The sequence below is a fragment of the Pipra filicauda genome, unplaced genomic scaffold (genome assembly GCF_003945595.2).
Source record: "Pipra filicauda isolate LSUMZ 115617 unplaced genomic scaffold, ASM394559v2 scaffold557_size342763_pilon, whole genome shotgun sequence".
In the NCBI taxonomy this organism is placed as follows: domain Eukaryota; kingdom Metazoa; phylum Chordata; class Aves; order Passeriformes; family Pipridae; genus Pipra; species Pipra filicauda.
In genome coordinates this window covers 69,073-82,858 of record NW_024104706.1, presented here as the reverse complement: position 1 = coordinate 82,858, position 13,786 = coordinate 69,073, and the positions used below count along the sequence as shown (strand labels likewise).

Here is a 13,786-nt window from a genome sequence, read left to right as displayed (position 1 = left end):
CTTCAAATGATTTATGTGAGCTGGAGGTTTATCCGTCACATCTCCTCTTAAGAAATGCCCTTAATTTGATGGCAGATAGATCAGGGATTGCCCAGATCAGCCATTGGACAGTCAGCTGCCCTACACACCACCTTGCACTGGCCTTCCTGGAGTTTGGATCTCCATCCTGTGTTGGATACAACACAGCAGTGAGGGAGGAAGCACTTTGGATCAGTGACAAGCTGTTATCAGACACAGGGACCACCACAGAGATGTGAAAGTGCAGGGGCTGATGCTCTAAGCAAGAACAGAAGAGTAAGATAACATAATAACCTGGATCACAGTGGACTTCTCATGCTGGAGGATGTTCCTCCTGCATATCTAAGATAAAGCTGGATGAGTTTGGTTCTAACCACCTCACCCAGATTACAGCATCTCCAAAGATGAGCATTTTAATGATTTCTTTGTCCAAAACCCACATGAAGTCTTTACCTAGGCAAGCACAGTGCAGGGAAAACAACTATTTTCTTCCTCAGTCCTCCTTCTCTTCCCTTCAAAACTCTTCTGGGGAGGTTTTAGAAGCAAAAAGTCCAGCACAAGAAGCACTGGGAGGAATAACAATACTTATCTGACCTCATTTATTGTCTGACATCACTTAACAAAGTTCCTTGTGGGAATCTTTTAAGGATTTCAGCATTGAAATTCAGTCTGTCACAGAATGAGGTGGTCATAAATAGAAAACTTACCATGACTCCTGGGAATGTCCTTACCCGAGGCTTTTAAACACCAACAGAGCATTCAAGCAAGAAATCAGCAAAGGGATCATTCAGTATGTGTTCTTTATTCCAATTAAAAGTACATTAGAAACAGCACACAGGACCAGCAGCAGCTTCCATGACAATTCAGCCCAATACTCTGCTGTCACCAGGTCATTCAGCTGTACTGGGAAAGTAGGTGATAAAATCAAGTCTTCCACTCGACAGGCAAGCACTCACTCACCTGCCACTTTAAATAGGATTCCAACAGAATAAAAATAGATACACCCCAGAATACAAAAAGTTTAATTTTAAGCGTTTTTTTTTTCTTCACTAAAGCTTTTATACAAATTGATAAAAGGGTGCACAATTTCCTAAAATTTTAGGTACATTTTAAATGAGCCTTTTTTTACTTGGTAAAAGGATCCATGTTCCTGTCTTTGAACAGAATATGGTGGCCAGAATTGCAAAGAAAACAAGTCATAGTTTAAATTTACAATTTATACATTTGTTTTGACATGATTCCCACACTGAGTAGCAGGGCCGTGAGCTGTGCACCCTAAATTCTAGTTCAGGAGCCTCCTTCTCCTGGAAACTGGGCTGGGCAACAGCCCACAGGCTTCCAGCTGTGCACATGAGAATGGTCCCAACACACAGGAGGTGTAAATCCTTTCTTCTCCAGGAATTGTGACTCCTACCTCATCCATAGAACACCCCAAGGCAGGGACCAATGACCTATTTTGCACTATGGAGCACTTCCCACCTGCAATTTGGCTGAGCAATTTAACTCAAAACTCTGGTACTGTAACAGGTAAACTTGGTGTTCTAAAGGTAAGTTTCTTGGTCAATACAGGCTATCGTGATCTTTTGTTTCTTTTATTCCTATATAACTGATGGGTGAAGCCCAGCAGCTGTGTACATTATCCATGCTGAGTTTCACAGCATAGGGAACTGAATCACATGGGGGAATTTAATTCACAGAGAGGATTTTAAGCAGACAATTAATTAGTACAGTTCCCTTCATATTGCCCCTCCCACCCCACCCACCCACACCTTAGCCATGTTAAACATGTCACCACCACCCCTTGTCACAGGGAGCGGCCATTCCAACAAATCCAGGACAAGGGAAAAGAAAATACTGCCCAGCAAAAGCAACACGGCACCTGTGTTTGCAAGTAGGAGCTACTGGAAACATCCTCAGGACAATATACGTAAGGAAAAGCAGGGCAAATCCATCAGGAAGCCAGAAATGAGACTTAAAGAGCTCAGGGGAGTGCCAAGAGAATGACATCCTAGTTTGTATAAGTTGAGTATTTAGCCAAAAACCAGCTGCCTTGTTTGGATTTTTGTTTTTTCTTTACTTATATCAATTATATATTCAGCTGTTGAATTTAAACTGATCAGGTTAATGCTGCACATTATTCCAATTAAAGGCAATAATGTTTCTTTTTTCCTTTTTAAATTTTAGATAATTCCATATTGCCCCTCTTTTGGCAAGTGTATTTCTCAGAATTCCAAAGATCATCTCATTTTAAGGCTAAACTAAGAAATGTTAAAAGCTTCTGTAAACATTTCCTCTTCCTCCCCATAGTTGCACAATTTGAAGTCCAACTGCAATTTTGAAAATGAGGTAATTTTTGTGTACTCATATCTTGAAGAGTCCTTTTCGGGACGAGCCGAGAGGCTGTGCCAATCCAAACGCTGATCCAATTGTAGTGGGAGAGCTTCCACAGCAGGGCACACACCAGTTCCAGCAGCTATTTCAGTTATTTATTTTCTCAATTTCATCCAAGTCATCAGTATCCAATTTGTTTATCTTTTTGTCTAGGAAAGATGAGAAATAAGTTAGATTTCATAACACATCACAGAGAAGGGAACGCTGCTCTCCTTAGCTGGACTTGAGGAGTTTTAGTTTATCAGGGAATGTTCAGTTGGGTTTTAAAAGTATAAATTAAAACTTTTTCCTTTTATCAGAGGCCCATCTGGGTACTCCAGTGTTACCCACCTCTGGAATGTGCAAACACCACTTGACTTATGTCACAGGCAGCAGGCCACAACCCCAAGTGACACTACACCAAACACCTGCTGTGCTCCTCTGCCACCAGTTTAAGGCTCAACAAACGCCCATTAGATCTGCTCAGCATCCAGCTACTGAGAATTCTGCAGGAATCCCACGATTTTAGAGAGAGGAGAAAGCCTGGGGGTACGTACTGAAATGTTCCTGGATTCTGTTGAGAATGTTCATGCTGTGCTTGCTGTCCACCATGTTAATGGCCAGTCCTCGCTTGCCAAAGCGACCGGTGCGGCCGATCCGGTGCAGGTAGGTCTCGTTATCTGGATTCCCATCTTTATCCACAGGAAGGTCAAAATTGATAACAACAGAGACCTGTTCTACATCGATCCCTGACAAAAAGAAATCATGTTATACAACTACATTTAAATCCTTTTAGAGCGGGAACAGCCTCCTCAATCTCTGTAATGGAGCTTTTCCGCAATATCCTCACAGGGTACTTGGAAATAAAAAAACCATCTAGTTAGTGCAGAAAATCCCACTGAAACAGCCAAAGGAAAAGCAACTGGAGATGCTTTAACCAGCACTTAAATATTTTGGAAATTCTCTGCTCCTCTGTGAAGCTCCAAGGACTACTTGTTTTTTTTCCAAAGACTATCCTGTCTTAACTATTCTAGGATGTCAAATTGCAACACAAATTCCTACTGGAATAGTGAACTGGATTTCACTATTTTTCAGCTTTCTATACTTCAGCATGTTTATTGCAAACCCTGAGGGTCAGCAGCACAAGCCAGGCTTGGTGCCAGAAGCAGGAAATTCTCACAGGATGGACTTTTCCATCTCAAGCTGCAGGAAGCCAACAAGGAATCCTGTGTTTGCCCACAGGTATCTTTACTGTAAGGACACTAATTTGTCCCGACTGGAATATCTGAGGAGGGAAATTCTCCCTGCGAGCTGGCCAGGGGTGTGTTGTGTTAGGAAGCACTGCCTTCCAGCCTGCCCTGGTCCCGCTCTACCATGTCCTACCTCTGGCACAGACGTTTGTGGTCACCAGCACCTTCTCCTTGCCCTCTCGGAAGCGCTCGATCACAGCAGCTCTTTGCTCCACCATCATCTCCCCGCTAAGCAAGGCCACCTGATGGCCTTCCCTGGACAGCTCTGCTGCCAGCCACCCCGCTGTCTTCCGAGTCTGGAACACACAGCCCAAAGTTGAGAGGGAGTTTTAATGCTGGAAAGCAGGAATAAACCTCTCTGGGGGACACTGGAAGCTCAGCAGCTGTGTTTGTGTCTCAAAAGGAAACGGCTATTAAGTGCTGTGCCCACTCCCTCCCTGTTACTAACTGTATCACAATGGGGAAAATGGGCCTCTGCCCCTACAGGAGCCCTTGATTAAGAAAAGGACACCTTTTCTTTGTCCTCTCCTCCTTGAATTTCAATCTGCTGGAGACTGGTATGACACATGTACACTGAAAACTCACGTAAATGGTCACAAAAACACAACTACTCAGCTTGGCAAATGGCAGAGTTAGAGCTCAATGTAGTTGTGAAATCCCACGAAGGCTCTACGCAGCCTTGAATTAAATCCAGTTATGATGCAGTTTTTTGAGCTCCAATTATGTCCTGAGACAGCCTAAAAGCAAACTGCTATAGCAGACTCCAGTTTTACCCTGAGCTCATTTTACCTGGCTGTTCTGTGCTGTCAGCACGGGTTCTTCCCTAAAAGTTGTTATGGTGGCTTCCAAAAAAAGAAAACAAAGTCTCAGTATGATCCACAGGGGGACTCCAGAGATGTATCCCCAATTACATGAGGGGACAGCTCTGTATCAGCCACAGAAGCAAAAAAATTCCCCATCCCTCATTCTTCCTGATTTTCACCCATTTTCCAACCTCACTGGTTTTTTCCCTGCAGTAATTCCAAGTATACTTTGGTTTGGAAAACTGTGTGTTACTCTGTTTCAGAGGACTTCGGGAAATAAAATGACTATTCAGGAGTAAAAGTGACCAGTGTGGTCTCCTGGATGGACAATCCCAGGGAAACAAACCAGCCAGTGCTAACCTGGCTCTCAAGATTTCACTCTTAGAGGAAGCCAGAGATGCGAAAAGGGCAATTTATGTTCTCGGTTTCTTTCTGAAAACCATGTCTGGCCAGTTTTTTGACACGAGCAACCACTACAGAATCGTAGAATGGTTTGGGCAGGGGTCACTGGGACTAACATTCCCTGGAAGCACTCACATGGCAGAAGATCATGGCCTGGGCGATGGTGATCGCACCATAGATATTGCAGAGAGCTCTGAACTTCTCATCTCTGTTGTTGCACAGGACATAATACTGCTTGATGGTATCCAGGGTCTCCTCCTCGCGCTTCAGTTTGATAATGTTTGGGTCAGGAACAACTTTTTGAGCAAACTTCCACACAGAATCCTCAAAGGTGGCTGAAAACAGCAGCATCTGGCAGTCCCTAGGGAGCATTCTGCAAGAGAGGAAAATGGGCAGAGTTCCCACATACCACCATCATCTCCTGATATCCTGATGGGATTAATGCTGCAGGGAAAGCAGAACCATAACCTTGGAACCAGGTATTTCAGAGGCTGGAAAGACTAACACTAATCTTACCCACCCCTGATCACTCCCTCACAGACCAGAGGCACCCAGACTTGCCTTCTTAAAAGGAATAAGCCCTGCTCCAGGGACAATCTTTTTATTCTATAAGGAAATGGAACTGCTTGTCATCCCCTGACATTATGCCTCTAATATGAATTAGTGTTAAATCTATAATTTTAATCTTTTTGCATCATCAGTGAAGACACCAGTCAAGACTCCAGCCCTGCTGTCCCTATGGTCCAAGTCCCTACCTCTGAATGCGGATGCTCTGGTCCTGGTGGCCCTGGGTCGCGATCATCACATCGGCCTCATCCAAGACAAACACTTTGATCTTCTTGGGATCTATGAATTTCAGTTTGGAACACCAGTCCAGCACGGTGCCGGGTGTGCCAATTACAATCTGCTCCGAGATCTTCTGCCCTCTCTCCACTGCCAAGACAGAAAGGAAGGCTGTTGTAGGATGGCTGTGCACATAGGGAAATGCTCTGCCCCTCTCTGATCCAGCCTATTTCATCTCCTGGTGCACCTAAGAAACATTATTTTCTCATTCCTGCTGGTGGCACTTCCCCCTACTCACATTTGTTGCCTCGGACAGCATACGCAAGTTTCAGCTCTGGATAAAAGTTTCCCATCTGTTCAATCACTTTTCCTGTTTGAAGTGCCAGCTCGTATGTTGGGGAAAGGCACAAACACTGCAGGGACAGGATAACAAGTTTGAGATCATCAACATCCAGGGCAACACTGTCACACTTGCTTTTTAAAATCTTTGCTGAAGTTCTTCTCAAGAAAACATGCAAGTAGCTGAACAGTTTCTCGACTATCCCATAAGGAAACTGGGTTAAAAAAGTCCCTTTCCAGGCTCTGTTGTCAGATATTTTCTTTCCATCCCAAATCCACTTTCCCTTGAGCCTGCAATACTTCTCTGATTTAATTCCTCCCAGAATGATTTAACTCCTCAGAGACCAATGGCATCCTGTGTGATGCACGGGAAGGACTGAAAGGAATAAGTTTTGAGCAAAATCCACGCCTTTTGCACTAAAGGCATTTTAACAGATCCCCAAATGTCCATCCCCGTTAAGCAGTTTACAGAAGAAACAAGATAATGGCTCCATCAAGCCATGAATTTACATTTCAGGCTCTTCACTAGATGGCATTGCACCACCACGGAACGCCCCATCCACAGGATATCCATCATGGAACAGCCACATCCTAGAAACTTCACCTGGGGATACTTGTTTCCGGGTTCAACACGGCTAAGCATGGCCAGGACAAAGGCAGCTGTCTTGCCAGTACCGGACTGCGATTGTGCGATCAGGTTCTGAGGGCTGCAGGGCACAGCAGACACAGGCTCAGAGGGTGAACCCCACAAACAACACAATCCCAGGGTTGGGCGAGACAGAAAACACAGTGTGTGGCATTTTGGTACCTGTTAGGCTTCCCCTTGCTCTGGACTGGCAGCTAATTTGGCCAGCTACACTCCATGGGGTAGAAATTACTTCCTGCCCAACTGTCTCTGTCAACATCTCTCGATTATGGAGATTTGCAAGGAGAACTGTGATTATCTGTCAGTACTTTTCCATTTCATGTCTCCCCCAGTGTCTCAGTACCTTACATGTTCCAGCTCAGGGCTGTAGAAAGGAAAACCAGCCACGCAGGCAGTGCAGAACCTCAGCTATTCCCACCCACCCAGGATTTCTGAGCTATTTCACATTATTTCTCCCCAATGATGAGGAAAATGGGATTGACCACAGCCAAACACCACAGCACTGAGCGTTTGGTACCGGCCCTAGGAAAATGACAAATCCAGGGCTGGTGTCACATAGTTCATGACCACATGTGGCATGGGAACCCTTAGTCCATATCCTGACAGCTTCCCCATCACCACCTCCCATCCAAAGTCCAGGAAAAGCACGCTAAGCCTTTCAAATCCTTCCATACTGGAAGACAGCGGGAAGAATGTGCACGTACGGTTCAGCAAGCATCATGGGCAGGGCATTCTCTTGGATCTTAGATGGTCTGTTGAAGCCCATGGCATAGACTCCTTGCAGGAGCTGTGGTTTCCTGAAAATAGGAATTTTTATATCGTGACCTTTAAAGTACATTTGGTTTTCATTTGTGTTGAAAAAGGTGAGAAAAAAGCCCGACAAGATGACCTAGGGCTGTCCCTGCTACAGTCCCACCAGTGAAGCAACTATGATCAGCATCTGGAAGTTACAAGTGACCACAGGAAATCTGGAAAGGAAGTTTTGCAAGAACCCCTGGATCTACCACTCAGCCTGCCTGTCACAGCTCCAGGGCAAACCCTGTGTCTAAGGCCAGAACTGCTTGTTCCAAAGCAGCTTTTCAGACTATCCAGGAATCCCAGAGCAGAAAGCATTAATCCTGTCCTTCAGGCCAATCCCATTTCCTCAGCCATGCCTAATCTTGGTGCCAAAATTATCACTCCTTGACGACTCAAACACAGGACAAAGTGACCTCAGTACGTGAGGAACTGGATGAAGAGAAACATCATGAGATCATTGCAAGGACTTTAGGTCATGTGGATTCGGTAATACAACTGACGGTGGAACATCAGAGCGATGCTGGCTGAGGGAAACGACTGATAATTAGTTTGCTGTGACTACACCTTGTGATCCATGGGTACAACTCAGCCCTCACACCCAAAACTGTGTGGTGACACTGCTGGTCAACAAATTCTCACCTATTGCTTTTTCTCAAGGGACCTTTCTACTCTCATCAGACACTTGTGTAGACAAGGAGATCCCTGAACAACCTCAGTCCAGGTTATGGTGCTGGAAAGTCTCAGCTGACGATCCCCAAGTGCTTCCTGGATGCTGCCAGTGCTCTCCTTTCAAAGCAGGTTACAGGTTTCCTGCCCACATTTCCCACTACAATAACTTCCTACTCAGCACAACATGCTTTTGCAAAAATGCTGTATTACTTTCCACCGATGGCTGGAACAAAAGCTCTTTGAAAATGTAACCTTGTGCTGCTCCAAGCAAGGACAGACAAAGCCCAATTCCGCACCAGTTGCCAAGGATACACCGAGTCATAACAAAATGAAGACTCAATTAGTCTGGCTGCCCCCGTCATTAACTCTCTGGGATTGTTTGCCTTTTGAAATACAGGAATTAGTCTAACAGGCACTGCAGGACGTCAGCCTTTTTTTTTTGTCCACATTCAACCACTAACATTAACAAAGCAAAACAGCATCCTGACATTTCACTGGGAGAAGGCTCCTCAGTTCCCATTTCTCTGTGGAACTTGTAGAGCAACAAACCTGAGATCAGAGTAACCACAACAATCTAATGGGACAGACTCTTTAGCACATTATTTTATATACATGCCTTAAATACAGATATCACTTGAAAGCTGCACTGCTAAAGGTTTTCAATGGGAAGCGTCAGAAAATACTAATGTTACTGGTCTCTCCAGTACATAAACCCAGTATTGCTGGGAGAGAAAAGCTTTTCTCTTTGTGCTATTCACTGCTTGTTTCAGCTGGACACCTTCACAAGGCACCCAGATAAAACAACTCTCCTTGCATTTAAATACAAATGATATGCTCATTTATTAATGACAAATTGGCAGTAACCTGAAACACAGATCCATGCACATTTAAGTGGTATCTCCTGTGCAACCAGGGAATTTTTCAGGACACAAGGAGAGGTTCCAGCTACCTGATGGGCTCCAAACTCACATCTGCTGTCAGTCTCACAAAACTGAGTCATAGCTGCTCTCCCTAAGTTTGAGGCTTCCTAAAATTGACTGAAAAATACAGCCAGAAGGGAGCCTGTTTAATATTTCTGGTCCCAGGATTCAACAGCTCCACGCGGAGAAGGCTCTGGCTCATCCCAGCAGGCACTTACAGGCGCAGCTCCTCGAAAGACTTGACGGAGTAGAGGGGTGATGTGGGGTCCCTCTGCAGCACCTCCACCTGATTTGTGGTGTCAACCAGGTTACTGCGGATCAGCTTGTTCAGCAAGGACTGGGCAGCTCTGTCCTCTGGGAAAGGAGGTAGAAAACATAGATCCATCAATCCCAGCCTGTTCCAGGTGTTGCTCCCACTGAAATGCCGAGCCAGTTAAAAGGGACAAAATTCTTCATTAGAGGGTAATGGCTTAAAGAGCCCTAACTTCCTGGATGAGACATCATGAGATCCCAGGGATTCACATTTAACATCCAGGAAGATGAAGCAAGAGAGCACTGTTTTAGAGAGGACTTTAACAGATCCAGAACTCTGCTTATCTAAGACATTTTAGCTTAGTTTCTATCTGGGACAGGGTAAAGGGCCCCTTCAAGCCTCACTGTGACACATGGGCAGATACCTTTTAGGGCTTTATTTTTATTTCTAAGGGAAGTTTGAGGATAAATGGTACTTTAAAAGACTCCAGGACTGAAACACTGCAAGGGCTGAGGATAAGTGAGACCAAAATGAGGTTAAACCACTGCACTTTGGGGTTTTGCTACTAAATCTGTTTCCTAAAACCACCTTCTGAGATTCCGAGCCATTACCCACCTCTGAACAGCCACTGCATAAATGCAGCATGCTGGTTGCTACAGCAATCCCAGCTCCAGGTCATCCAACTGCTCCTGTATCCAGTCCTGCCTTGAGGATACTGCTACACCCTTATTTCTCTCCACACTAATCCAGGAGTCTCCCAAGTTATTACAGAACACAATGGCTTTGAAAGTATTATGGAGGAAGGACATGCCTTACAATTAAGTCCTTGGGGGCAGGATACAAGATCAGCCGTCCTGGGACATAAGGCAGACTTACTTTAAGTATATATTAGATTAATATAACTATAATTAATAATTATATTAATTTCCTTGACAAAGCATTTTTCAAGGAGGCACTTACCCTTCTCCTCATCCTCTGTCTTCTCCACGTTGTCGTCAGCCTTGACAACGGCACCTAAATTAAAACAGTTTTGGGGGGCACACATGAGGTCAGGCCTCAGAGACAGCCCACACCCATGGAGCTTGGGAATATTGTGGGAAAAGCTACAAAACAGCTCCTTTTCCTGATGACAACTGCCCTGCTCCATTGCTGTGCAGAGAAAACCCAAGTTCAAGCTCAAAGTGGAGTTTATCAACCACACCAACAGATTCTGCTCACAGAGCTCCCTGAAGACAGCAAAATATTTAGTCTTTGCTGCTGTCTAACCTCAGCTTTGTCTTCCCCTCTTCTGGAATTTCATTATTTATCAGGAATTTACTTTGGCAGCAGCGCTTGGAACCCCACGGGAAAATGTTCCATTTCAAGCCTACTTGAGCAGCTGGAACTCACCATTGGCATCTGGTTTGGTTTTTTCATCCTTCAGGTGTAAAGTGCTCAGCTAGAAATGAGGAAAAACACAAAATCAGAGAAATTCAAAGGCTTCCTACATTCTAATTCCAGAAGGGAAAACCTGAGCTTTGGATTTATTAAGTATTGCACAAGCCCCAGCCCAAACCCTGCTCGATGGGAAGGGATGAAAGTATGAGATTAACTTGATTTCAAGAGTTTTAAGGCAAATACAACTATTTCTAAGCAAAAGTTTTAACAGAAATACAAGGTTTTCTAATCTGTAATGACAATACAAAGAAGGAGGTGTTTTCTCTCCAGAATCTTCAGTCTCCACCAATAGCTCTGCTGATGGAAAATGGGAGAAAAAAAATCAACATCCCAAGACGGAGACAGGATTCAAGCACACTCCCGGGTGGCACAAGGTCTGCCAGGATGAGTTTGTTTCACCACTTTGCGATATGCCAGGGAGAGCAGCCCGCCGAGGGTGCTCCCCACATCCAGGGGCTCAGTGAACGCTCTCCATGCCCAATACAGCACTTGGAGGCTCAGGAAAACACCATCTTATCATAAAAAAAAAAGGGAGACAAAAAGGGATTTTTTTGGAAGCTGGAAAACAAGAGCTGAGGCTGGGTGGCTGCCTGAAACGGTGCTGTGTCTGGATGGAGGGTGAGGGGGAAAACAGAAAACACAGTATGGTTAGAACAACTGTAGATCCTAAGAAAATAAGAGGAAAAAGGGATTTTTTTTTTTTTGGATGCTGGAAGACATAACTGAGGCTCAGTGGGTGCCTGAATCGGTGCTGTATATGGATAGAGGGGGAGGGGGAGGGCAGGGACGTCTTTGCCCTTTGGATACGCGAAAAACAGATGAAGGAAAAGAAATGAAAAAAAAAAATAAAAAGGGGGATTTTTTTTTTTTTGCTTCTAAAGGAAGAGCCCAAGCCCAGGGACATCCCCGTGACGGCACGAGGTCCTCCCTGCCCCCGCGGCAGAAAATGGGGCGAAAAAAGGGTTTTCTGCGATCGCTGTTTTCTTGTGAGAAGGCGGCCCCGCGGCCCCGGGAGCTCCGCGCCGCTGATCTGGGCCTGATCATCCCGAGCTCCTGCAGCCCTCGGCGGGCACTTACCGACTCTGCCGCCGCCTCCTGCTCGTCCACGGCCAGGGCCCATGAGTCGGTGGCCATGGCCGGCCCGGGGTGGCCGCTCAGCCGCGATGGCGCCGGGCGGGAGCGGCGCCTGCGCGCGCGCGGCACCGCCCGCGCCAGGGCAACCGCGGCCGCGCACCCGCGTTCCGGGGGCGGCGCGTTCCGGGTGTGGCGGGGGCAGTGGGCTTGAAGGGTCTGGGCAGTGTGGGGTGGGGCTGGGGCTGTGATCCCGGTATGATCTAGTGCTGGGGCTTGGACCCTTGTATGGTCTAGGGCTGGGAGGTCAGGCTGTGCCATGCTATCTTGTGGGGCCTGTGACCCCTGTGTGGTGGGAGGCTGGGATGTGTGATGTGGGGCTGGGATCCCAATACAGTGTGGGGGTGGGTCAGGCTCTGCTGTCTGGTGTGGGCTCTTTCCCCATGTGTCTTGGAAAGGTCTGAGGGTCAGACTGTGCCTTGCACGATGTGGGGCTCAGTCCCCCATGTGGTGTGGGGTTTTTGGGGTCAGACTCTGCCATGCTGTCTGATGTAGGCTCTGCCCCCCTCTTTGGTGTGGGGCTGGGGCTTCTGTTTCCCGTGGAATGGAGTGCCTTTGGGAGGTGAGGCTGAAGGAAATCACACAGACGCTGTGACATTTGGGAGGGAACAGCAGCTCTGTCTCTGGAACAGAGGTGTAGATGAAAATGAAGTTGTAGGATGAGTCACAGAGGTGTAGAAGTGGCAGAAGCTGGACAAGTCACTTCTGTCCTGTCTCTTACTGTAGGGCAGGATCTGGCTTAGACCTAGTATCAAACCTGTTCTTTAAAGCTCCTGGAATAAAGGGGAGTAAAAGGGAAAGTAGAAAGGAAAAAAGTGTGGGAGGAGCCTGTGGGATTTCCTCACTGGGCTGCTCTTCCCTTCCTTGAACCTTGTTTGAAGGAGCAGCCTTTGATGAGGGTCTGAATTTGTGTTTTGTTACATGCAGCAGGGCCAGTAAAATGGCCAAGCCCACAGGCACCAGCTAGAAGTTCCCAAGCTGAGGGTTATTTCCTTGTCTCAATATTCCCTCTCCCTTTTACTGGAGACATGGAGCCCCTTTGTTCCCACAGCCTGAAACTTTCATCTGAATTGTTATTTCCTTCTGTGCTGAGAAATCTTGTCCCAAGCAGGGCCAGACACTTCACTATTGCTCTTTACACACCTGTCTGTGGTTTGTTTTTACCTTAAAAGTAAACCCCATAATTATCAAATATTGTCATCTGATGCTTTCCCATCTAATTAAGTTTCCTGCTCAGAGGTGGGAGCCCCTCCCAGCCCCACAGGTGAACTTTGGGGTTTTGCAGCTTTACTTGTGGAGGTGATGTCATGGCTTATTTTTTCCATGGCAACACATCGCAGGAGGATGCTGAACACAGGAGCAAAACACGAGGAAACAGGGCAGGCAGCCAAGACCAAATCTGAGACATTAATTAGGGTAAAAATAAAGGTGAATGTGGGAAGTCCCAGAGGCTGATGGTCTCATGCTTCCCAATTTAATGTTTCCTTGCAGACACACCTCCCATAAACAGATTTACTTGGGATTAGCCCCATTTCAGAGATAGGAAAACTGAGGCACTGAGAAGAGAACAACTGCCTGTGGTTCGGCAGTATTGGCTGGGGGCAGATCCCTCCTCTTCCTCCTTTCTGCCTGTTAACCTTGGCTGCAATAATTCCTTGGGATTTTCAGGGCTCTGGAGACTGTCAGTGAGGTGTGATTGTGGCAGGTGTTTCTCTGTTCTGTACATGAGGAAGGACTTTCCTCCTCAGCCTCTGGACCAGAGATGGGTTTCTGGAAGTGTGGGTTTCCTGTGGGTTCCTGGTTTCTGCTCTGGGACAGGAGTGGGTTTCTGGAGGTGTGGATTTCCTGTGGGTTTCTGGTTCCTCAGCCACCATGCAGGGTCTTTCATTTTGCTGGAGACTCTGCTGTCATATAATAATATATTTATTCATTTAAACATGAAATAAATATTCAGATTAATTTAAATA

The 13,786-nt window shown here is 46.2% G+C and overlaps 1 protein-coding gene across 1 annotated transcript; it reads right to left on the bottom strand.

Annotated features, from left to right (window-relative positions):
- Positions 1-2,089: 2,089 nt before the first annotated feature.
- Positions 2,090-11,880, bottom strand: LOC113994576 (ATP-dependent RNA helicase DDX19B). The gene is made up of 12 exons (XM_027733786.2): positions 11,766-11,880; positions 10,641-10,689; positions 10,212-10,265; positions 9,217-9,352; positions 7,316-7,408; positions 6,570-6,672; positions 5,925-6,039; positions 5,599-5,776; positions 4,979-5,216; positions 3,772-3,934; positions 2,946-3,137; positions 2,090-2,558 (listed from the first exon to the last, which is right to left on the bottom strand). The coding sequence occupies exons 1-12, from the start codon at positions 11,820-11,822 to the stop codon at positions 2,497-2,499; spliced, it is 1,440 nt and encodes a 479-aa protein (XP_027589587.1). The 5' UTR covers positions 11,823-11,880; the 3' UTR covers positions 2,090-2,496.
- Between the last annotated feature and the right edge of the window lie 1,906 nt (positions 11,881-13,786).